Source organism: Portunus trituberculatus, chromosome 17 (genome assembly GCF_017591435.1).
Source record: "Portunus trituberculatus isolate SZX2019 chromosome 17, ASM1759143v1, whole genome shotgun sequence".
Classification (NCBI taxonomy): domain Eukaryota; kingdom Metazoa; phylum Arthropoda; class Malacostraca; order Decapoda; family Portunidae; genus Portunus; species Portunus trituberculatus.
Window position 1 is genome coordinate 15,204,238 of NC_059271.1, and position 19,980 is coordinate 15,224,217.

General features: G+C 37.2%; 1 protein-coding gene across 3 annotated transcripts in view; it reads left to right on the forward strand.

The window, feature by feature from the left end:
- The window catches only part of LOC123504745 (serine/threonine-protein phosphatase PP1-beta catalytic subunit), a 235,117-nt gene that overhangs the window by 167,951 nt on the left and 47,186 nt on the right, over nt 1–19,980 (forward strand). For all 3 annotated transcript variants that reach the window (XM_045255514.1, XM_045255515.1, XM_045255513.1), the window contains one exon: nt 15,979–16,113. In XM_045255514.1, coding sequence (XP_045111449.1) covers nt 15,979–16,113 — 135 coding nt within the window. The remainder of the gene's footprint in view (nt 1–15,978; nt 16,114–19,980) is intronic.

The following is a 19,980-nucleotide window of genomic DNA, read 5'->3' on the forward strand; positions in this document are numbered from 1 at the left end:
TGAAATCTTACATGGAATACCAAAAAATAAAGCAGAGATGAGATGAGCTACAGATGAAGCGGGAGACTCACGGCAACTCGGCCGCTTCTTCTTCTTGTGACCCTTTTAGCCTGCGTGTTGTCTTTCCCCATGATATTTGTTTCCACTCCTCTATTGCCTGCTATAATGGATATCATATCTTAGTATTCACATACGCTCATGCCATGAGGATAACCTCGACTCCGTGGCAGTGAGTGATAGTGAATTATTAATGAAATACCGAGGTATTTCATTAGTAATTCACTATCACTCACTGCCATGGAGTCAAGGTTATCCTCGTGGTATGAGTGTATATGAATACTAAGATATGATATCCATTATAGCAAGCAATAGAGGAGTGAAAACATAAACATCATGATGAAAGTAACATGCAGGCAAAAGGGTCACAAAAAAAAGAAGCAGCGGCCGAGTGGCCGCAAGTCTCCCGCTTCGTCTGTAGCTCATCTCATCTCTGCTTTATTTTTTGGTATTCCATATAAGATTTCATTTGATGCATAAAAAAACAATCCTTTCTTGGAGGCAAGGTTCGTAAAAAGCTAATAGAAATGTTTTTTTAACATAAATGCATATATAAGACAGTGTTTCCAGCAACCTCAGAGCAACCTGATAGCAACTTTGTCACCATCCCTCCAAGCATTCATGGATGCTAATTCGCAGCAAGAGGTTGCTCTGACGTTGTTAAAGAATCTTGGATCCAGCTCCAGGAGCACTAGAAACAGAGGCGGGAAGCCAGACAATCACAGCGAAGCTACCGCGGCAAATTCAAACCCAGAAAATTCGCTAAAATGGATGGGGTTGTACATTATGCAGACTTTTTGGTCTAACTTTATATAATACGTTAAACCGGAAATTCGTTAAATGAACGTTCTTTAAGCGGAGTATTACTGTATTTGTATATGTCACTCTTAATTTCTTGACTTTTCCATTACCTCCTCTTTTTCCCCAAAGATACCACTTCTTCAGTCTCATATTTAGAACCCTCCAGTAGAAATTCTTCTTGATCTTTGTCCTTTTGTCATCTTTTTTCCTTAGCTTCATTTGTTAGCACTTTCTTTTTCTTTCTCTCTTCCAGGTTCATATCTCTTTTTATCCATATACATATCATTAAATTAACTATTTTCAGCTAATTTTCCTTCTCTTGCCAGTATGTCCTCCACTGCCACAAACACTGATAATAATAATAATAATAATGATAATAATAGTAATAATAATAATAATAATAATAATAATAATAATGAGAGAGAGAGAGAGAGAGAGAGAGAGAGAGAGAGAGAGAGAGAGAGAGAGATTGTGGGTGGGTAGTGCAGGGCTGGTGCTAATCCCTCCTTGACTTGCCTCCTCCCTTCATGGTGGGGGTTGATAGCTGCCACTCAATTACAGGCTACCTTTCAAACTCAGCTGTGGAAGTGAGCAATGAATGTGTACTGCAGCCTATTTAGAGAAATGATTACCCTAAACTTTTTGCAATGTACAATTGAATAATATTTTCCAGAGAAGTGGAAATCTGATCTGTTATCATTCTATTATGCTGCAGAAGTCACATTAAATAAACAATCATGTGTGAAAATTTCATGTCAATCAAATGAATGCAAACAGCAAAATAAGGATGAAATTATGAAAAATCCTTAAGAGCAAATATCTCAAAGTTTTCTTTTACACTTCAAAATTTTCATAGAATCGATTTAAACTTTGATTGACTTTTATTTGATATCATTTTAAACTATAACAAAAATGCAATTTTTTGTTGGAATAAGATTTATGATAATGTCAATAGAAAACTAAATAAAAGAAAGTAAAAAAAAGAAGAAAAAAAATGAGCCGGCAGTTCAACTCAGATTTCAGTCCCTGGTTTGGTCAGAGTCAGACTTATCACAAAATTCAAGTTAAAAGGGTCCGAGTTATTGAGGCAGTGGCATAGTGGATAAGGTAGTGAGCGTGGGATCGGGCAGACATCCGTGCATAGGTTTGTATCCCACCATGTATTTGTCGAGTGGTTTAAAGTTACCTACATGTCACCATGATAACCAGGTTCTAGGTGATTACACCAAAGATGTGCTTGGGTGGTGATATGGGCCCTAATATGGGCACCACTATAAATAAAATTGCCTTCGCCACTAATGGGTGGAAGCTTAACAGTGCTTCCAATAATCTTAAAGTTACCTAGAAGAACTATTAGGCCAAGACTTGAAAAAAAAAAAAAAAAATGCTTGCAGCATCCTCATGAATTTTGTATGTATTGTTGCTCTCCAACAATCTGAGTTGCCAAATACATATTGTTACATAAGGGACTTTAAGTTATCCCTTCTCCCTGTTTATAGAAGCTTGTAAGTAGAGAATTGGGGTGTGGAGGGGGTACTTTTTTTCCCTGGTAACCAGGATTATTTAGTTATCTTATGCAAGTTTCTTTGATTATATTTATTACCAGTAAATAAACGTCTGGCTGAGTGCTGTAGTTATGATTAATGTATAGTTCATGTTCAGAAGAGTGAGGAGGTGCCAGTTGGCACTACAATGTAGGAGTTGCAGGCGTTCAGTCCTGCCACGTATATTCTAAATTGTTTTTGCAATAAACAGGCTTGGTTTTCTCTGATCCTCTCTGCCTCTGGGATAGCCTTAAGGGACTAGATACCACTGAGGACTGAGTTTGGCAAATGAACCACACAGGGAGGATTACCAAGGAAAGCTGGCTTTGTCACCTGAGTTAGAAAGATGTAAGCGCCTAAGGGAAGCTTATACTACTGGAGTTGTGTATTCTGGTCCGTACTGTCTACTAGCTTAGGGCGTCGCCAGAAAAGAGGCTGCACGCTGTCTGCCTAACCCACCATGAGGATACAGTAAGGCTAGGGGTGTGGTACGCCACCCAGGAGCTTCGACAGGAGCATTTCGTCACTGGCAACCTACAGGAAGACCAGTCCTGTATTTGGTCTCAGTGTGACACACGGGTGAAGTGTTGTGTGTGCTCTCCCTGGCCTCCCCTGCCTTGCCATAGCTTGACGTAACAATATGCATTTCAGCAACATTTCCAGTGCAGTGTTACCAAGTGAGCAAAAGACACACACTAGGAATAATGTCATTCATTATCTCTCTTTATCTTTTGTGTGTTATTTTAAATGTGTCCACCATTCTTTATTTCAATAGGCATCACTATGTGATACCCCCTGCTATTTTGAAGACAGCTGTGAACAAGGGTGACCTCCTTTGTTGTGGCATTCTGTGTGTATCTACCTTGTTGTAATATACAGGAAAAGAGCTATGCTTGTGCTGTCCCATCTCCATATCTATGCAAATCCAACATTTCTTTGAACTTATTGATTGTCCTTGCTTCAACGACACTCTTAGCTAAACTGTTCCGCACCTCTACACATCTTTGTGGAAAGCTGAACTTCTTGATATCTCTCCTGCAGTTGTCCTTAATTTCTTTCCATGTCCTCTTGTGTCCCTGTTGTCATAGATTAGTAAGTCTTCTTTATCTATTTTTTCCAGTCCATTCATTGCTCTGTATACTTATTAGATCTAGTATTCAGCCTTTCTTCGTATGACTTCGCTTAAACTTGGGGGAAGCATCATTGCTGCTCTCTGTATTCCCTCTAGTTTCCTTATGTTTCTTTTTGTTTGGTGACTATACTATAGCTGCATATTCTAATTTTGGAAGTATTAGAGTTGTTAACAGTTTTCTGTATCATATCCTCATCTATGTAAGTGAATGCCACCTTTATGTGTCTCAAAAGTTCATAGGCATTTCCTGTAATTCTATTTACAGTATGTGGTTTTCTGATGGCAAATTATCCACAATGGTTACTCCTAAGTCTTTTTCTTCAGACTTCTTAATTTTCTCATTTTTCATTGAGTAAACTCCCTTTGGCCTTCTTTTGCTCATTCCAAATTCCTATATGCTGCACTTTTTTTTTTTATTTATTTCCTATGTGAGTGACCATTCCGCTATTTTATCCAAGTCTTGTTATAGCGTTTAACCGCGTTCGTCCCCTGGGTCGATATATTGACAAATTTTTTGGTCGTCTCCCGAGTTGTTCATCCTTAGAGATGTTCGTCACGCGAGGTTTTACTGTATATATATATGTATGTATGTATATATATATATATATATATATATATATATATATATATATATATATATATATATATATATACAGTAAGGTCCCGAGTTACATCAGAATTACGTTCCTGAAACATGACGTAAGTCGATTTTGTACGTAACTCAAGTTTTTGTACTTTCAAAGCATATTATCGAGTTTTCAACCAATAATTTTTTTTATGGTTATTCAGGTAAGTAAAAGGTTATATTGTTATATTGGTATATTATTTAAAACTATGTAGGAATATATTGATTAGGGCATGACGAAGTACTGCAGGTTGCCGAGAGGGGCGGCCTGAGGCCGCCAGGAGGGTGGGCAGGTCGAATGTTGTGACGCCCAGGGCGGACAGCTGGGAGCTTTGTGGAGTGCGGTAGGAGTAGAAGCGTTATATAAGCAAAAGGTTATATTGTTATATTATTTACAAGTATGTAGGAATATGAAACACAAGCTTGTTTTTATTGTTGATTAGGGTCGCGAACATGAAGGACTGCATGTTGCCAGAGGGGTGGACGCCTGAGGCCGCCAAAAGGGTGGGCAGGTCGAATGTTGTGATGCCCAGGGCAGACAGCTGGGAGCGTAGTGCAGTGCGGTGGGAGTAGAAGCGTGGGCAGCGGGGCAGGAAATACAATAGGAAAGGGCAATAGGGATCAGCAGACAAGCGCAGACGGTGCAAGTGACCTGCGAGTGTCGTGTGGCCCAGGCGAAGGCTCTGGAGTTGTTATTGTTGTGATAGGTGCGTGAGCCCTCAAGGTCGTCAACCTCACCATTGTCATGGTAACGGGCTTCCCATTTTCTTCTTCACTCCCTTACACACAGCTGCTGCCTCCCTTTTCATGTCTTTTAATTATGTCCACTTTTTCTTGTAGCATAATGGTTTTCCTTTCCTTAGCATCACTGCTATCACTCAGGAGTTTTTTTTTTTTTTTTGGTGCCATTGAGCAAGATACTAAGATAGATGTAGGAACACTCTTGCCAGGGGTGACGGTGTGGTGGAACTGAGGTACGTAGAGTGTTATTGTATTCAAACATGAGGTGGGCGGTGTGGTGGATAACCACTAGTGATGCCTGGCGGCCAACAATAACAATAAACCCCGGGCTTTACGATTTATAAATTTTCAATTTTTTAAATCTTAAATTGCCTTATAGTGGACTGACGTGAGTGCGAGTTTGACGTAACTCGAGACCGACGTAACCCGGGATCTTACTGTATATATATATATATATATATATATATATATATATATATATATATATATATATATATATATATATATATATATATATATATATATATATATATATATATATATATATATATATATATATATACAGTAAAAGTCCTTAACCCCTTCGATACGGTGACGCCTATGTAGGCGTCATGAAGCCTCATTAGCATATACGGTAACGCCTACGTAGACGACATATTTCTTTTCTGAGCTTTCTTCAGTTCAGTTGTCCCGTATAGTGTGTTGGAAGACCCAAAAACTATGGCAGAACTATTAAATAAAAAATACCAAGAGGTCTTTACTAAGGAATCCAAATTTAAAAGGCCACAGGGTAATAGAGAGACAGTCTTTATGAAAGAGATTAAAGTAACGAAGCTTGAAATAAAAGAATTAATGAAGGAACTGGATGAAGACAAGGCCATGGGACAAGATGAAGTCTCAGGCAGAATACTGAAAGAATGTAGGGAAGAACTAGCAAGTCCTATATACATCATAAAATGCTCAATAGAAAATGGAACAGTACCAGTAGAATGGAAAAGAGCTGAGGTGGTTCCCATATATATGAGTGGAAGGAAGGAAGAACCTTTAAATTACAGACCGGTATCACTAACTAGTGTAATATGCAAGATGTGTGAAAGAATAATAAAGAAACAATGGATCAAGTTCCTTGAAGACAACAAATTAATATCAAATAGCCAATTTGGTTTTAGGAAAAGACAGTTTTGTGTAACTAATTTACTGAGTTTCTATTCTAGAATAGTTGATAAAGGACAAGAGAGAGAAGGATGGGTTGACTGTATTTATTTAGATTTAAAAAAGGCGTTTGACAAAGTGCCACATGCAAGATTACTATGGAAGTTAGAAGAGAAGGGTGGCTTAAAAGGAAGCACATTGAGATGGATAGAAAATTATTTGAGGGGGAGAGAAATAAGGACGGTAGTTAAAGATATGAAGTCCAAGTGAAGAGCAGTAGAAAGCGGAGTGCCACAAGGGTCAGTATTGGCACCAATACTTTTCCTCATTTATATTAACGACAAGCCAGAAGGAGTGAACAGCTACATAAATCTGTTTGCAGATGATACGAAACTGTGCAGAGTTATAAAGCAAAAAGAGGATTGTGAAATACTGCAAGAAGACCTAAATAAGATATGGGAATGGAGCAAAAAGTGGGAAATGGAATTCAATGTGAACAAAAGCCATGTCATGGAAATGGGAAAGAGTGAAAGATGACCCGTGGGAATCTATAAGATGGGAGATGGAGTAGAACTGGAGAAAGTCAAAAAGGAAAAGGACTTAGGAGTGACGATGGAAGAAAACAATCAACCAGTAAGCCATATTGATAGAATTTTTAGAGAAACATATAATTTGCTAAGGAATATTGGAGTAGCATTTCACCACATGGACAAAGAAATGATGAAGACATTGATAAGTACTTTAATAAGATCCAGATTGGAATATGCAGGAGTAGTGTGGACCCCTTATAAAAAGAAACACGTAAGGAAATTGGAGAGACTACAAAAAATGGCTACAAGAATGGTTCCAGAATTTGAAGGGATGACATATGAGGAGAGACTAAAGGCTATGGATCTACCAACCCTGGAACAAAGAAGGGAGAGAGGAGACCTGATACAAGTTTTTAAATTGATCAACGGAATGGACCAAGTGGATAATGAGAAACTGATCCTGAGAGAAGAATATGACATTCGAAGCACAAGATCGCATAGTAAAAAGCTGAGAAAAGGAAGATGTCTGGGAGATGTTAAAAAATATAGTTTCCCTTAAAGATGTATTGAGACGTGGAACAGTTTAAATGAAGAAGTAGTGTCTGCAACGAGTGTGCATACTTTTTAAAGTAAGATTGGATAAGTGTAGATATGGAGACGGGGCCACACGAGCATAAAGCCCAGGCCCTGTAAAACTACAACTAGGTAAATACAACTAGGTAAATACACACACACACACACACACACACACACACATAAACATAAAAAAGGTGATAAATAATATCATTAATGTGGTGCAGGAGGAGGGAAAAGACCTAGTACAAGAAATAGAGGACTTCCATAGAATTGGAAAGTTCACAAGAGAAGGTATGAGGCCAATAAGAATCAAACTTAAGTCACAAAAGGATGTAGATGAATTGGTGGAGAAGTCATGGAGGCTAGCCCAGCAGGAAACAACAAGGAAGATTTGGTTGAGAAGAGATCTCGGTGAAAAGGAAAGAGAAATGTTAAATGAGTTGAGAAAGGAGGCTTTGAAAAAAAATGAAGAGAGGACAGAAGAGGAGAAGAAAGAGTTTTTCTGGAGAATCTTGGATATGAGACTGAGGAAGTGGTTCATAACCCAGAAAATTACAGCAAGAAAGGACTAAAGAAACTTACGTATGAGCGGAATGTAATGTATTCCAACATAAATGGAGTGATATCGGGGATTTTAGAACTCAACGATTACTTGAGGGACAAGAACCCAGATATTGTGGGTCTTACTGAAACAAAACTGAGAGAGGAAGAAGACCTGATGATGGTTGGAGAAGGGAAATATAATGTTTGGAAAAGAAATAGAGTAGGTAAGATGGGAGGAGGAGTGATGTTGCTGGTTAAAAAAGATATAAAGGTGGATCAAGTGAAAGAAGGTATGGGAAAGGCAGAAGTGCTAAAGATCAGAGCAGAAACTAATGAAAGAAAAAAGAGGCACTACATAGTGGTGTACGTACCACCTAAGACAAATGCATGGTCAGTACAGGAATATGAAGAAATGATAAGTGATACAGGAACATGTCTGGAAGAAATGTTGGGTGGCTGTGAACGAACTATAATGATGGGAGATTTTAATTGTAAAGAGGTGTGTTGGGAGGACTGGTCAATGGAAGGATCAGAGACAACATGGGGAAATACACTATTGACACTGGCAATGGAAAATGTGTTAACTCAGTGGGTCAAAGAAGATACTAGGTTTGGAGGAGAGGGAGCATCGTCAAGACTGGACTTGGTCTTTAGTACAGAGCCAATGGTCATTGAGGAGATGAGGGTGGAGTGCCCTTTAGCAAAGAGTGATCATGCAGTTTTGGAGTTCAAGGTGATAGACGAAGAGAAATCTAGAAGAAATGAAGAATATAAAGTGGGAAGATGGAATTATGCCAAGACAGATTTTGGAAACCTAAAGAAATTCTTTCAAGAGACAAATTGGATGAAATTCAAGAGTGCTAAGGAGCAAATGAAAAGTGGAAGGAATTTATAAAAATATACAAAGAAGGTGAGAAGAAATTTGTACCAATAAGACAACATAGAGAAGTTGGAAAGCAGGACTGGTTTAACGATAGATGTGAAAAGGCTAGAACAAGAAAAGAGGATGCATGGAAGAGGTGGAGAAGGAAAAGACGGATTAAGCAGTGGGAAAGTTACAAAAGAGCAAGAAATGAATATGTGTTGATTAGAAGAGAAGAAAGAAAGAAACAAGAAAAGGATATAATTGATAAATGTAAAGACCAACCAAGGCTTTTTTACAGACATGTGAACAACAACATCAAAAATAGAGAAAGTATTGAAAGTTTAGAAGTAAATGGAGTATGCAGTGAAGATCCCAGGAAATGGCAGAGGCTATGAATGGATGCTTTCGGAAGGTATTCACAAAGGAGACTGCTTTTGACAAACCACTGGTAATGGAACAGAAAGGGATTATGAAGGAGTTTCAAGTAACTGTGGAGGAGATCAAGAACATGATGGGGAGTTTAGAAGTGAGAAAAGCTGTGGGACCTGATGGGGTATCAGGATGGATTTTAAGAGAATGCAGGGAGCAACTGGCAGAAAAAGTTTGTGAAGTAATTGATGCCTCATTAAGGGAAGGTGTAGTGCCCCAAGACTGGAAAAGAGCTAACATTGTCCCAATCTATAAATCAGGTAACAAGAGAGACCCATTGAACTATAGACCAGTGTCACTTACAAGTGTGGTAGCTAAGATGTGTGAGAGGGTGGTGAAGAATAGATGGACAGACTTCTTGGAGAAAAATGACATACTTTGTGAGTGTCAATTTGGTTTTAGAAAAGGGCGTTCATGCACGACAAACCTGATATGTTACTATTCGAGGGTGATAGATGTAATACAGGAAAGAGATGGTTGGGCTGATGGAATATATCTGGATTTAAAAAAGGCCTTTGATAAGGTACCACACCGGAGACTGATCTGGAAACTTGAAATGGTAGGAGGAGTGCATGGCAGTTTACTAAAATGGATGGAAGACTTTTTGGTAGGAAGAGAAATGAGAACAATAATTAAGGACAGACCATCAGAATGGGGATTGGTGGAGAGTGGAGTTCCACAGGGATCAGTGTTGGCACCAGTAATGTTCGCGGTCTACATAAATGACATGGTGGATGGGGTGTCCAGTTATGTGAGCCTATTTGCAGACGATGCAAAATTGTTAAGAAAAGTGAGATGTGACAAAGATTGCGAACTACTCCAGGAAGACTTGGACAGAATATGGAAATGGAGCTGTACATGGCAAATGGAGTTCAACACGACAAAATGCAAGAAATTAGAGTTTGGCAAGAGTGAAAGAAGAATCAGGAGTATGTACAAGATAGGAAATGAAGACATAAAACCAGTCATGAAGAAAAAGACCTTGGGGTGACAATTACCAATGACCTATCGCCAGAGAGACATATAAACAAAATAATTGGAGAAGTATTGAACTTATTGAGGAACATAAGAGTGGCGTTCGTATATTTAGATGAAGAAATGATGAAGAAAATAATTACTGCAATGATAAGACCGAGGCTTGAATATGCAACAATACAGTGGGCTCGAACTTAAAGAAACACATAAGGAAACTAGAGAAAGTACAGAGGGCTGCAACGAAAATGGTGCCTGACTTAAGAGATTTGACTTATGAAGACAGACTGAAAAGAATGCAACTTCCGACCCTGGAAAACAGAAGAGAAAGGGGAGACCTGATAGCAATATACAGAGTGATGATTGGCATGGAAAAAATGGATAGGGAAGATCTGTGTATGTGGAATGAAAGAATGTCGAGAGGGCATGGGAAAAAACTAAAAATGGCCACTTATAGGAGAGATGTGAAAAAATATAGCTTCCCTCATAGAAGGGTGGAAGCATGGAATAGTTTAGACGTGGAAGTGGTCAACGCAAGGAATATTCATGATTTTAAGAAAAAGCTGGACATTAATAGATATGGAGACGGGACAACACGAGCATAGCTCTTTTCCCGTATGTTACAATTAGGTAAATACAATTAGGTAAATACACACACACACACACACAGTACATGCCTATGCCCTGGATCATAACAACATAATAGCAACAAATAAGATAAAAAAAATATTTAAAATACACATTTATTACTTTTTTGGTTTTACATTAACTGAAATGAGAATAAGGTTTTGGAATATGCGAGCTACAGCTAGACATCATGAAATGTTACTATAGAATCACTATAAAAAGAATAAGATTATGAAATTGCATGTTTAATTTTTCTATATTACATATATATATATGAATAAGAAAAATACAATCTTTTGAGACAAAATATGCAAAGCAATACGGTATATTTTATAGAATTAATGTTAAATTCGTACAGCCACTAACAACTTTACTAACTGCTTCAAGAGACAAAAATAAGTATGAAATTATAATAATACTTTTGTTGAAAAAAGCTACTGCAGTTAGTATGAATTATGTCTGTGTTTGTAAACCACAATCAAATAAAATTACTGATAACTTTATACCAAAATTTAAATATTCAGCCTTAAAATAATTACAAAATAATTACAGTATTTCCTTAATCTGCTGATATTACAAATCTGCTGAAATCTAAAATCAGCTGATGATGTATAATTCTCATATGAGACAATACACCCACACAAAAATCTGGTAGACTCAGAGATATTTCATACCTCTTTGGTTTGGAAATTAATATATTGGAAATATTTAAGACATTCTGTCTGAGATAATTATTTTCTGGATTTGAAAGAATTGTATGAATTTCTTGCGAAATAATTACTAACGTGGTGTTACAATTAAAGTACAATATTCATGAAAGTTTAAAGACAATGGTCAATATTTAGGCTCTACTATGGGGCTCCACTAGTAGTGATTAGCTAATAATATCCATATTCCACAGTGAAAAATAGTATTTACACAGGCCTAAGTTTATCATGATAACTAACCCCAGTTAGTGAGATACTTGGGCCTGCTTTTTTGAACACAGTAACTCCATCCTGGGTTTGATGCCAGAGATGGCAACTGGAGATCATCCTCCACCCAGAGTCGTGATCGGTATTTGTTTTTAATATATGTCAGTGCCGAAAAAGTCTTTTCACATAAATAGGTTGATCCAAAAGGAATTAGTACATCCATTGCAGCCTTGGATAATACTGGATATTCATTTGCAACTGAAATCCAGAACTCATCCAGTGTGGTTGAGCCAAACGATGTCTGTAAGGTGCGATCACTGGACAGCTCCAGCAGTTCATCCTCCATGTCGGATGATAAGTGATCCCCTGTAGCAGTGAATGGTTGTCGTATCCAGTCATATCGTTGTGGGGCTGTCTCCTTTGGGAAGTACTTCTTGAAGTGGGCCACAAGACCGGAGGTGAGTCGTGATCATTACCTTCATGTTATCGACACTTAGTTCATTCTCCTCCATAAATTCCTCAAGCTCAGGAAACATTTCAACACTGCCCCCATCAACTCGCACAGCCCATCGTTCCAGTTTCCTTGTGAATGCATCAATTTTGTCAGAAAGAACCAAGATGTTTGTGTTTGGGCCTTGTAGTGATAAATTCAGCAGATTAAGTCTTTCGAATATACAAGACAAATATGCTAGATTTGCTAACCAGTCAGGGTCAGTCAGATGGTCAGCAAGTTGGGACTCAGACTCAATCAGGAACAGGCGCACCTCACCGCAGCTCGTACAAGCGGTTGAGAACTTTGCCCGGGACAGCCACCTGACTTCTGTGTGGAACAACAGTGCTTCATGCTCCGAGCCCATCTCATTGCAGAGTGTGGAGAACAGCCTGGCGTTTATGGGACGTGTTTTGATGTAGTTTACTATTTTAATCGCAGTCTGAAGAACACTACTTAACTCTGGATTGAGTGCTTTGCTCGCAAGAGCTTCCCTGTGAATAATACAATGTGTAAAATTTATGTGAGGTGCCACTTGTAAAACTCTTGCCTTAAGTCCTTTCCTTTTACCCAACATTGCCCCGGCACCGTCTGTGCACACACCAACACACTGGTCCCAACACAAGCCTATATTTCTAAGCTTTCATTAAGCTTTCATTGACAATAAGTAAGTAAATAAATCAATAAAATAAACAAATAACTGAAATGATATCTAAGTCACGTAACTGAGAAGACAAGGAAGGTTCTAAGCCTGAAATTTAAACATTCAGTTTATTATTTGTTTGAAATTTATGAGCAGAATTATTTTGACAGCCTTAAAACAAAAGTCGACCATAATACTATTTTTTTTTTTTTAACATCATCTCGCGACCCCCAAAAGCATCTCGCGACCCCCCGAGGGGTCGCGACCCCTAGGTTGAGAACCACTGCCTTAGAGGAGGGAAGTAGGACTAGAAATCATGGCAGGAAGATTAGAAAGCAAGGCTGCAAGTTAGATATAAGAAAATATTTCTTTAGTCATAGGGTGGTAGACTTCTGGAATGCATTGCCAGAGACGGTTGTAAATAGCACTAGTTTGACAATGTTTAAAAACAGATTAGATAAGCACTTAAATTTATTAGATTTATAATTATGTATAGCACTGCATGATAGTTTTTATAAGAAATTTACTATAGTTAAACAAGACATGATCCCCATGTATGGGGACCACAAATTGTAGAGGATTTCGCTGCAGGACTTAGCCCTGTTAATGGGCCAAATATTTAGAATTAGTATATAATGTATTGTGTACTTGTAAGTGTATCTTTAAGTACTGATGACAAGGTCGCTGTGCGACTGATACAGGATAACCTAGATGGGCCCTGGTGGCCCTTTGTTATCCTATTATTTATGTTATGTTATGTTATCATTGCTAACTCACATCTTCTGTTAAACCACTCCTTGTGTCTAGGCTTGTCTATTTTCTTGATTGGCACATGTTTCGTTGTCCTTCATTTTACTTTTCCATTAGAAAATTCCACTTGTCTCCAGTTTTCTCATATATTTAAAATTCAGTCCAGTCTGTTTGTTCAAAATATTTCCTTAATTCTATAAAGTTAGTTTTACTGTAATTGTACCTTCTATTTTTATATTCTTCATTCCTAATTTCATAAAGTCTTTCTTTCAAGCTGAATTCAAATAATAAATGGTCACTTTTACAGTGTGCATTCTTATATTCCAGGTTATTGAGTATCTTTGGTTCTTTAGTAAATACCAAGTCTAATCTTGATGGGTCTTCATTTACTGTATACGTTGTGTTGTCCTACTCCCATTGAGTTAGGATGTTGTCTATTGCTAGACTTAATAGTATATGTCCCCAAGATGTTTCTCCTCCCTCAGTTGTCAGGTCTTCCCAAACTATTTGTTTGCAATTAAAGTCACCCATCACTGTTATGTTTTTTACTCTTTGCAATTAGTCTCTGTAAACATTTTCTGGTATCATTAAGCATATTCCCATATTCTTAATTTCTCCATGAGTTTGTTTGGAGTGGGACATAAACAACAGCAAAGTCCCGTTTTTCTTTCTCAAAATTTTGCTTGTACTTTCAGCACTTCAGCACTCTCTTCTCTATAAGTTATTTTATCCTCCTGCAGCTCTTTCTTTTACAAGTAACAATCACTCCTCTCTCTCTCTCTCTCTCTCTCTCTCTCTCTCTCTCTCTCTCTCTCTCTCTCTCTCTCTCTCTCTCTCTCTCTCTCTCTCTCTCTCTCTCTCTCTCTCTCTCTCTCTCTCTCTTCTTCTTCTTCTTCTTCTTCTTCTTCTTCTTCCATATATTGTATCTATTTTCCCCTATATCCAATGCTTCAAGTCTTCCATACGATTTTGTATTAGTTAATCCTGCGATGTCAGGCTTGTTTTCTCTTAAAGAATAATTCAACTTTATTTTTGCTGTTAAAATACCATTTATGTTTGTGTATACGACTTTTAACATGTTCCCTACGATATCACCCACTGGTGGGTCATCAATTACATCTACTGTTGCAGTATGACCTACCTGTGGTTCATTCAACAGTTTTCACATATATCACATTTTAATCAAATTGTTAATAGAAATGTGATGATATAGTAAAATTTCAATAAACAGTATGTGTAGGAGGGCATAATGAACACTGTTTGATAAATGATATGAAGCTTATTTAATTTTGTGTTTAAAAAATTATATGAAAAATAGTTTTCCTGTTTCCATATTTTCTTTCTAATACATGTTATCTTGCATTTTTTTCCCTTCAGAAGAATATAAAACTTTTCTATAACAAATCATTGAAAGAAGTATCACAATTGGACTTTCTTTGACAAGCTTCAATGATTTTTTTATTATTTTTTGTATTTTTCCTGATATTATTTGGAGAATTTCTAAAAAAAGCTGCCATTGATGACCCTTTTGAATTGCATATATAAACAAACATAGGTAAAGAAACAAAACATAATAAATATAAAATATCTCAGAAAATTAACTGAAAATACTTTTTTTCTTTTTTCTAATACATGTACGAAAACTATATTATTTTGCTTTTTCTTCAGAAGATGTGATGGTGAAGGTACTGAGATAAAAACAGTTTGATAGCAGTCTTATGATATAGAGAGAGGATGATGAAGGTGGCAGGGAGGCGTGAGGTGTGGGGTGAGGCAAGGTTTGAGAGGGAAGGGTCTTGGAGAGGGGAGATAACAGTGATGGAGGTGAGGTGAGAGGAGGGTTCAAGGTCAAGCTTTCAGTCACAGCTGTTTGGCAATTATACTGTACATTTATTTCTTGTGGTCTTCTCTTCATGAAGTTTCTGATTCTAATTCTAGTTAGTTTATTCCTGTAAGGAAATAGTATTTCTGAGAAAGTAAAGCTAAATGACGCATGATCCCTCTTGACGCCTAGCCATGTATTAAGTCACTGAGTGAGAGAGAGACACACACCAAAGGTTGAAATTTATCAAGAGAGAAAAATATCCATGTAAAATGTTTTTGCATAGACACAAGCATTAAGCGATACATAATTTTTTTTGGATGTGAGTCATGCTATGACACAACTGCATGAGACATTTAAAAATGGCTTCCTGATGGGAAGAGTATTTGATTATCATAAAATAAACTACACCATTTAGTAATTTAGGGATTGAAGGTTTCGGAGAGACAATAATTCCAAAATAAATCCTGCAGTGCCTCCCTAAAGTCCAAGTTGACCTGCATGCCCTTTTCTTTTTTTTTTTTTTTTTTTTTGTGTGTGTGTGTGTGTGTGTGTGTGTGTGTGTGTTGGGGGTGGGGAGGATTAAATTTGTATAAGTCGAACATTCATGTCTCTCGGATCAACCTTTCCCTCAATTGGTCTGAGTTAGCTAAGGTCAACAGTAAATGTAAATAACTTGTCTTAGCTACATCCCTTAGCTTGGTATTTAGATAAATTTTCACACATAAATGAAAAAAATTGAAGTGGTTGCAAAACCATTTTCAGGTTGTGGAGGATGGATACGAATTCTTTGCTAAGAGACAATTGGTGACACTCTTCTCGGCTCCAAACTACTGTGGCGAGTTTGACAATGCTGGTGGTATGATGTCTGTGGATGAGACACTTCTCTGCTCCTTCCAGGTGGGTGATATCTCCATGAGTATTATTGCACCTTATCTTTCTTTTGATACTATGACAGCTGTTTACTTAGTTAACCTTCTCATGCACCAGATGCACATGTGTATCAAAATATCTTAATGTGAAACTGCACTGATGTACAAATGCATCATAAATCTTATTTGTTTAATCCAAAAGTGCCCAGTCATGGATCCCATTTGAATTTTTTTATGAAGTTTGGTGCAAATGTTATCTATGGGTTAAGGAATACAAATAAAAAAAGAAAATTTTGGAAATAGCACTTGGAAATTAGGAAAGCATGCACGTCCTTTAACTCTTTACCAGGCACTTATTGAGATACTTAGGTAATCACTATTTTCAGTCTAGATTATGAAAGTACACCCATTTCTAAGATATTTTTACTCCTGAACATTTTCTAAAATTTTTCATATTTGTTGAAAATCAACATTAATGAAGTGGTCATATATAGTAACTTACCCGGTAAGGATAACAAACCTCCATAATGTGGCAATATTAGAAATGTTAATAGAATGTTAAAAAATACACAGGATGACAGTAGCATCATTGTATTACATAAAAAAAAAAAAATAAATAAAGATTTTACAATATAAGGGGTTTTCATAAACTCTCAAATAAACATACATCACCACACCTCCCTTGTCCCTTCCAACACATACATCACTCACTTTAACATCACTTTTCTCTTCTGTTTTTATCTACCTTTTCATGCCACAGCCTCTTTGTATTTCTTGAAACAGTTTTTTTATGCTTTGAGGCAGAGATGCACCTTGCAGACTTGGCAGGCAATGTTGGAACAAATTGTCCTCACTGAGTTCAGGATTAACTGAAACCAGCACCTTCTTCACCCTTTTTTCTTCTAGAATAAATGACATGGCACCCCTGAAATAAAGAGAATAAATAAGAAAACAAAATTGAGCAGAGGTTCCCCATGAACAGTGATCACTGAAGAATTGTTCGACTTCTACCCTTACTAGGCATATGTTCATATTTGGTCACTCAGAAATTACCCCTTACCTGGCATATTACCATATTTGATCAGCCATATTTTCACCTAGTTATGCACGTCCTACACAAATTCAGCTATATAATATCAAGATATCATCAACTTACTGACATTGTGTAAAAGAGGAGAAGTATGGGTGTAGAGACAATTTGGCCACAGATCTTTACTTTCTGGTGTCTAGGAAGTAACTGATCTTTGAGAGCCTCTGAGCCAATCCCTGCACTTTGTATTCCATGATGTCATACCCATCCTGGTAGTCTGAAGCTTTGATGACTGGCTTAGGCACCATCCACAACCCATAGAAAAAAACATATAGAATATACAAAGTAGGGAAATTGAAAGAAATCACTGGAAACTTGTATATATTATGATAATTATTGAACCTCAATAATGGGGAGTTTTCAGAACTAGTGGTTGTCATCAGGGGGCAGCACAGTACGTGTCCCCTTTGCTCTCTAAGGGATAGTATATAACATACCTGCAGTGTCATTCTATAAACACAGAGTTGCAATAATTTGTTAAAATATATTTTTCTACATAATCTTTTCTAAGTAGTATGACAGGCAAAATAAAAAAACCCTATCCATGAACAAATGTAGACAAGTTGATTTTCTTGTGAACTGCCATTGAGATTTGTTTGGTCATCTCCACATTTTCCAAAGAGTACACCATTGATTGGAAATGTATTAATCCAGTCGACGGTAAACATGAAAACGTGTGTGTCACTTAAAACTCCAAACCACACAGATCAACTTACTAGTATATGGAAACAACAATTTTAATTAAGAACAGGCAGCTTGAGTATCATGGTGAAAGTGTTGCTCTCTAACTCAACCTGGGCTGGCCACCTGTTTAACTTAACAAACACATTGTTGGACAAATAGTTAATTCCTGCTGTAATGTCCATGTCACTATGCCATGAGGAGGAGGAAAACTTCTCATATTTCTCTCTCCTCACTCTACAGCTGTCCAGTGATATGCTTAGTCTTTGCTTGATTGTTTTGCCACGTCTTGATCTTGATGCAAGAGATGCTAAAATTCCCACGAAAATAACTATACATATATATCATGATGTTACTGAGTAAGCCATATCATACTATATAGTATGTATAGTCAAAGATTTTACCTTTTTCATCATCCAAATCAATAGATTTTAGACTTGTAGTATGCCATATTTAAGATACTGATAGCAAAATTACAAGATAATCACAAAAAAATATTTCTGTTTTGACTAACTTCTCCCAAAATTATCCATACAGGATATTTAAAAGTAGATGTAGAATGTCAGCAGTATCATCATAATCAATGTTCTATGCATCTGTATGCACCTGGGATTTAATACAGCAATAATTTAGCTCATGTCAGCAAGGGACACGTAGCAGTGGTGACATCTGGTGGATTAGATCTGAAAACTCCCCATTGTTTGGGAATAGATGTGTGCTCTTTAAGAAATCTAACTTAGCAAAATTACAATATATTTTTTTTTCTTATTTATTACTGAAATATTTTTACAGTTTAGATTGAACTTCATTATGAATCTGAGAAATAAGCATTATGTTCATTTTTACACATGACCAAGTAAACCCCAAGAGAGTTATGTTTCCATTGTCCTTTATGCCCATCATCATTGCCACCTTGTGATAAAGACACCATAAAACCAGTTATGCAGCACCCAGTGCCACTTTCAATTGCATGTTCTGATGGCATAGCACATCACCATATTATCTAGGTCTACACTGCCCATGTGGGTGTTGTAGACTTTGAGGGTGTTTGACTGGTCCACGTCTACCTCTTTCGTTTCTTGTGATGAATACCGGAACATAAAAAGAATATAAATTCATTATGTATATGTATGTGTGTGTGTCTTTATGTGTATTTACCTAGTTGTACCTAGTTGTAGTTTTACAGGGCCTGGGCTTTATGCTTGTGTGGCCCCGTCTCCATATCTACACTTATCCAATTTTTCTTTAAAACTATGTACACTCTTTGCTGACACCACTTCCTCACTCAAACTGTTCCAAGTCTCAACACATCTTTGCGAGAAACTAAATTTTTTAACATCTCTCAGACATCTTCCCTTCCTCAGTTTCTTACTATGTGATCTTGTGCTTGTAATGTCATATTCTTCTCTCAGGATTAGTTTCTCATTATCCACTTGATCCATTCTGTTAATCAATTTATAAACTTGTATCAGATCCCCTCTTTCTCTTCTGTGTTCCAGGGTTGGTAGATCTATTGCTTTTAGTCTCTCCTCATATGTCATCCCTTTAAATTCTGGAACCATTCTTGTAGCCATTTTTTGTAGTCTCTCCAATTTTCTTATGTGTTTCTTTTTATGGGGGCTCCACACAACTCCTGCATATTTCAATCTAGGTCTTATTGTAGTACTTATCAATTTCTTCATCATTTCTTTGTCCATATAGTGAAATGCTAATCCAATATTCCTTAGCAAATTATACGTCTCTGAAAATTCTATCAATATGGTTTACCAGTTGATTGTTTTCTTCCATTGTCACACCCAAGTCCTTTTCCTTTTTTCTTTTTCTAGTTCTACTCCATCTCCCATCTTGTAGATTCCCACTGGTCGTCTTTCACTTTTTCCCATTTCCATGACATGGCTTTTGTCCACATTGAATTTCATCTCCCATTTTTTACTCCATTTCCAGATCTTGTTTAGGTCTTCCTGTAGTATTTCACAATCCTCTTTTTGTTTAATGACTGAACAGTTTTGCATCGTCCGCAAACAGATTTATGTAGCTGTTCACTCCCTCTGGCATGTCGTTTATATATACGAGAAAAAGTATTGGCGCCAATACTGACCCCTGTGGCACTCCGCTGTCTACTGC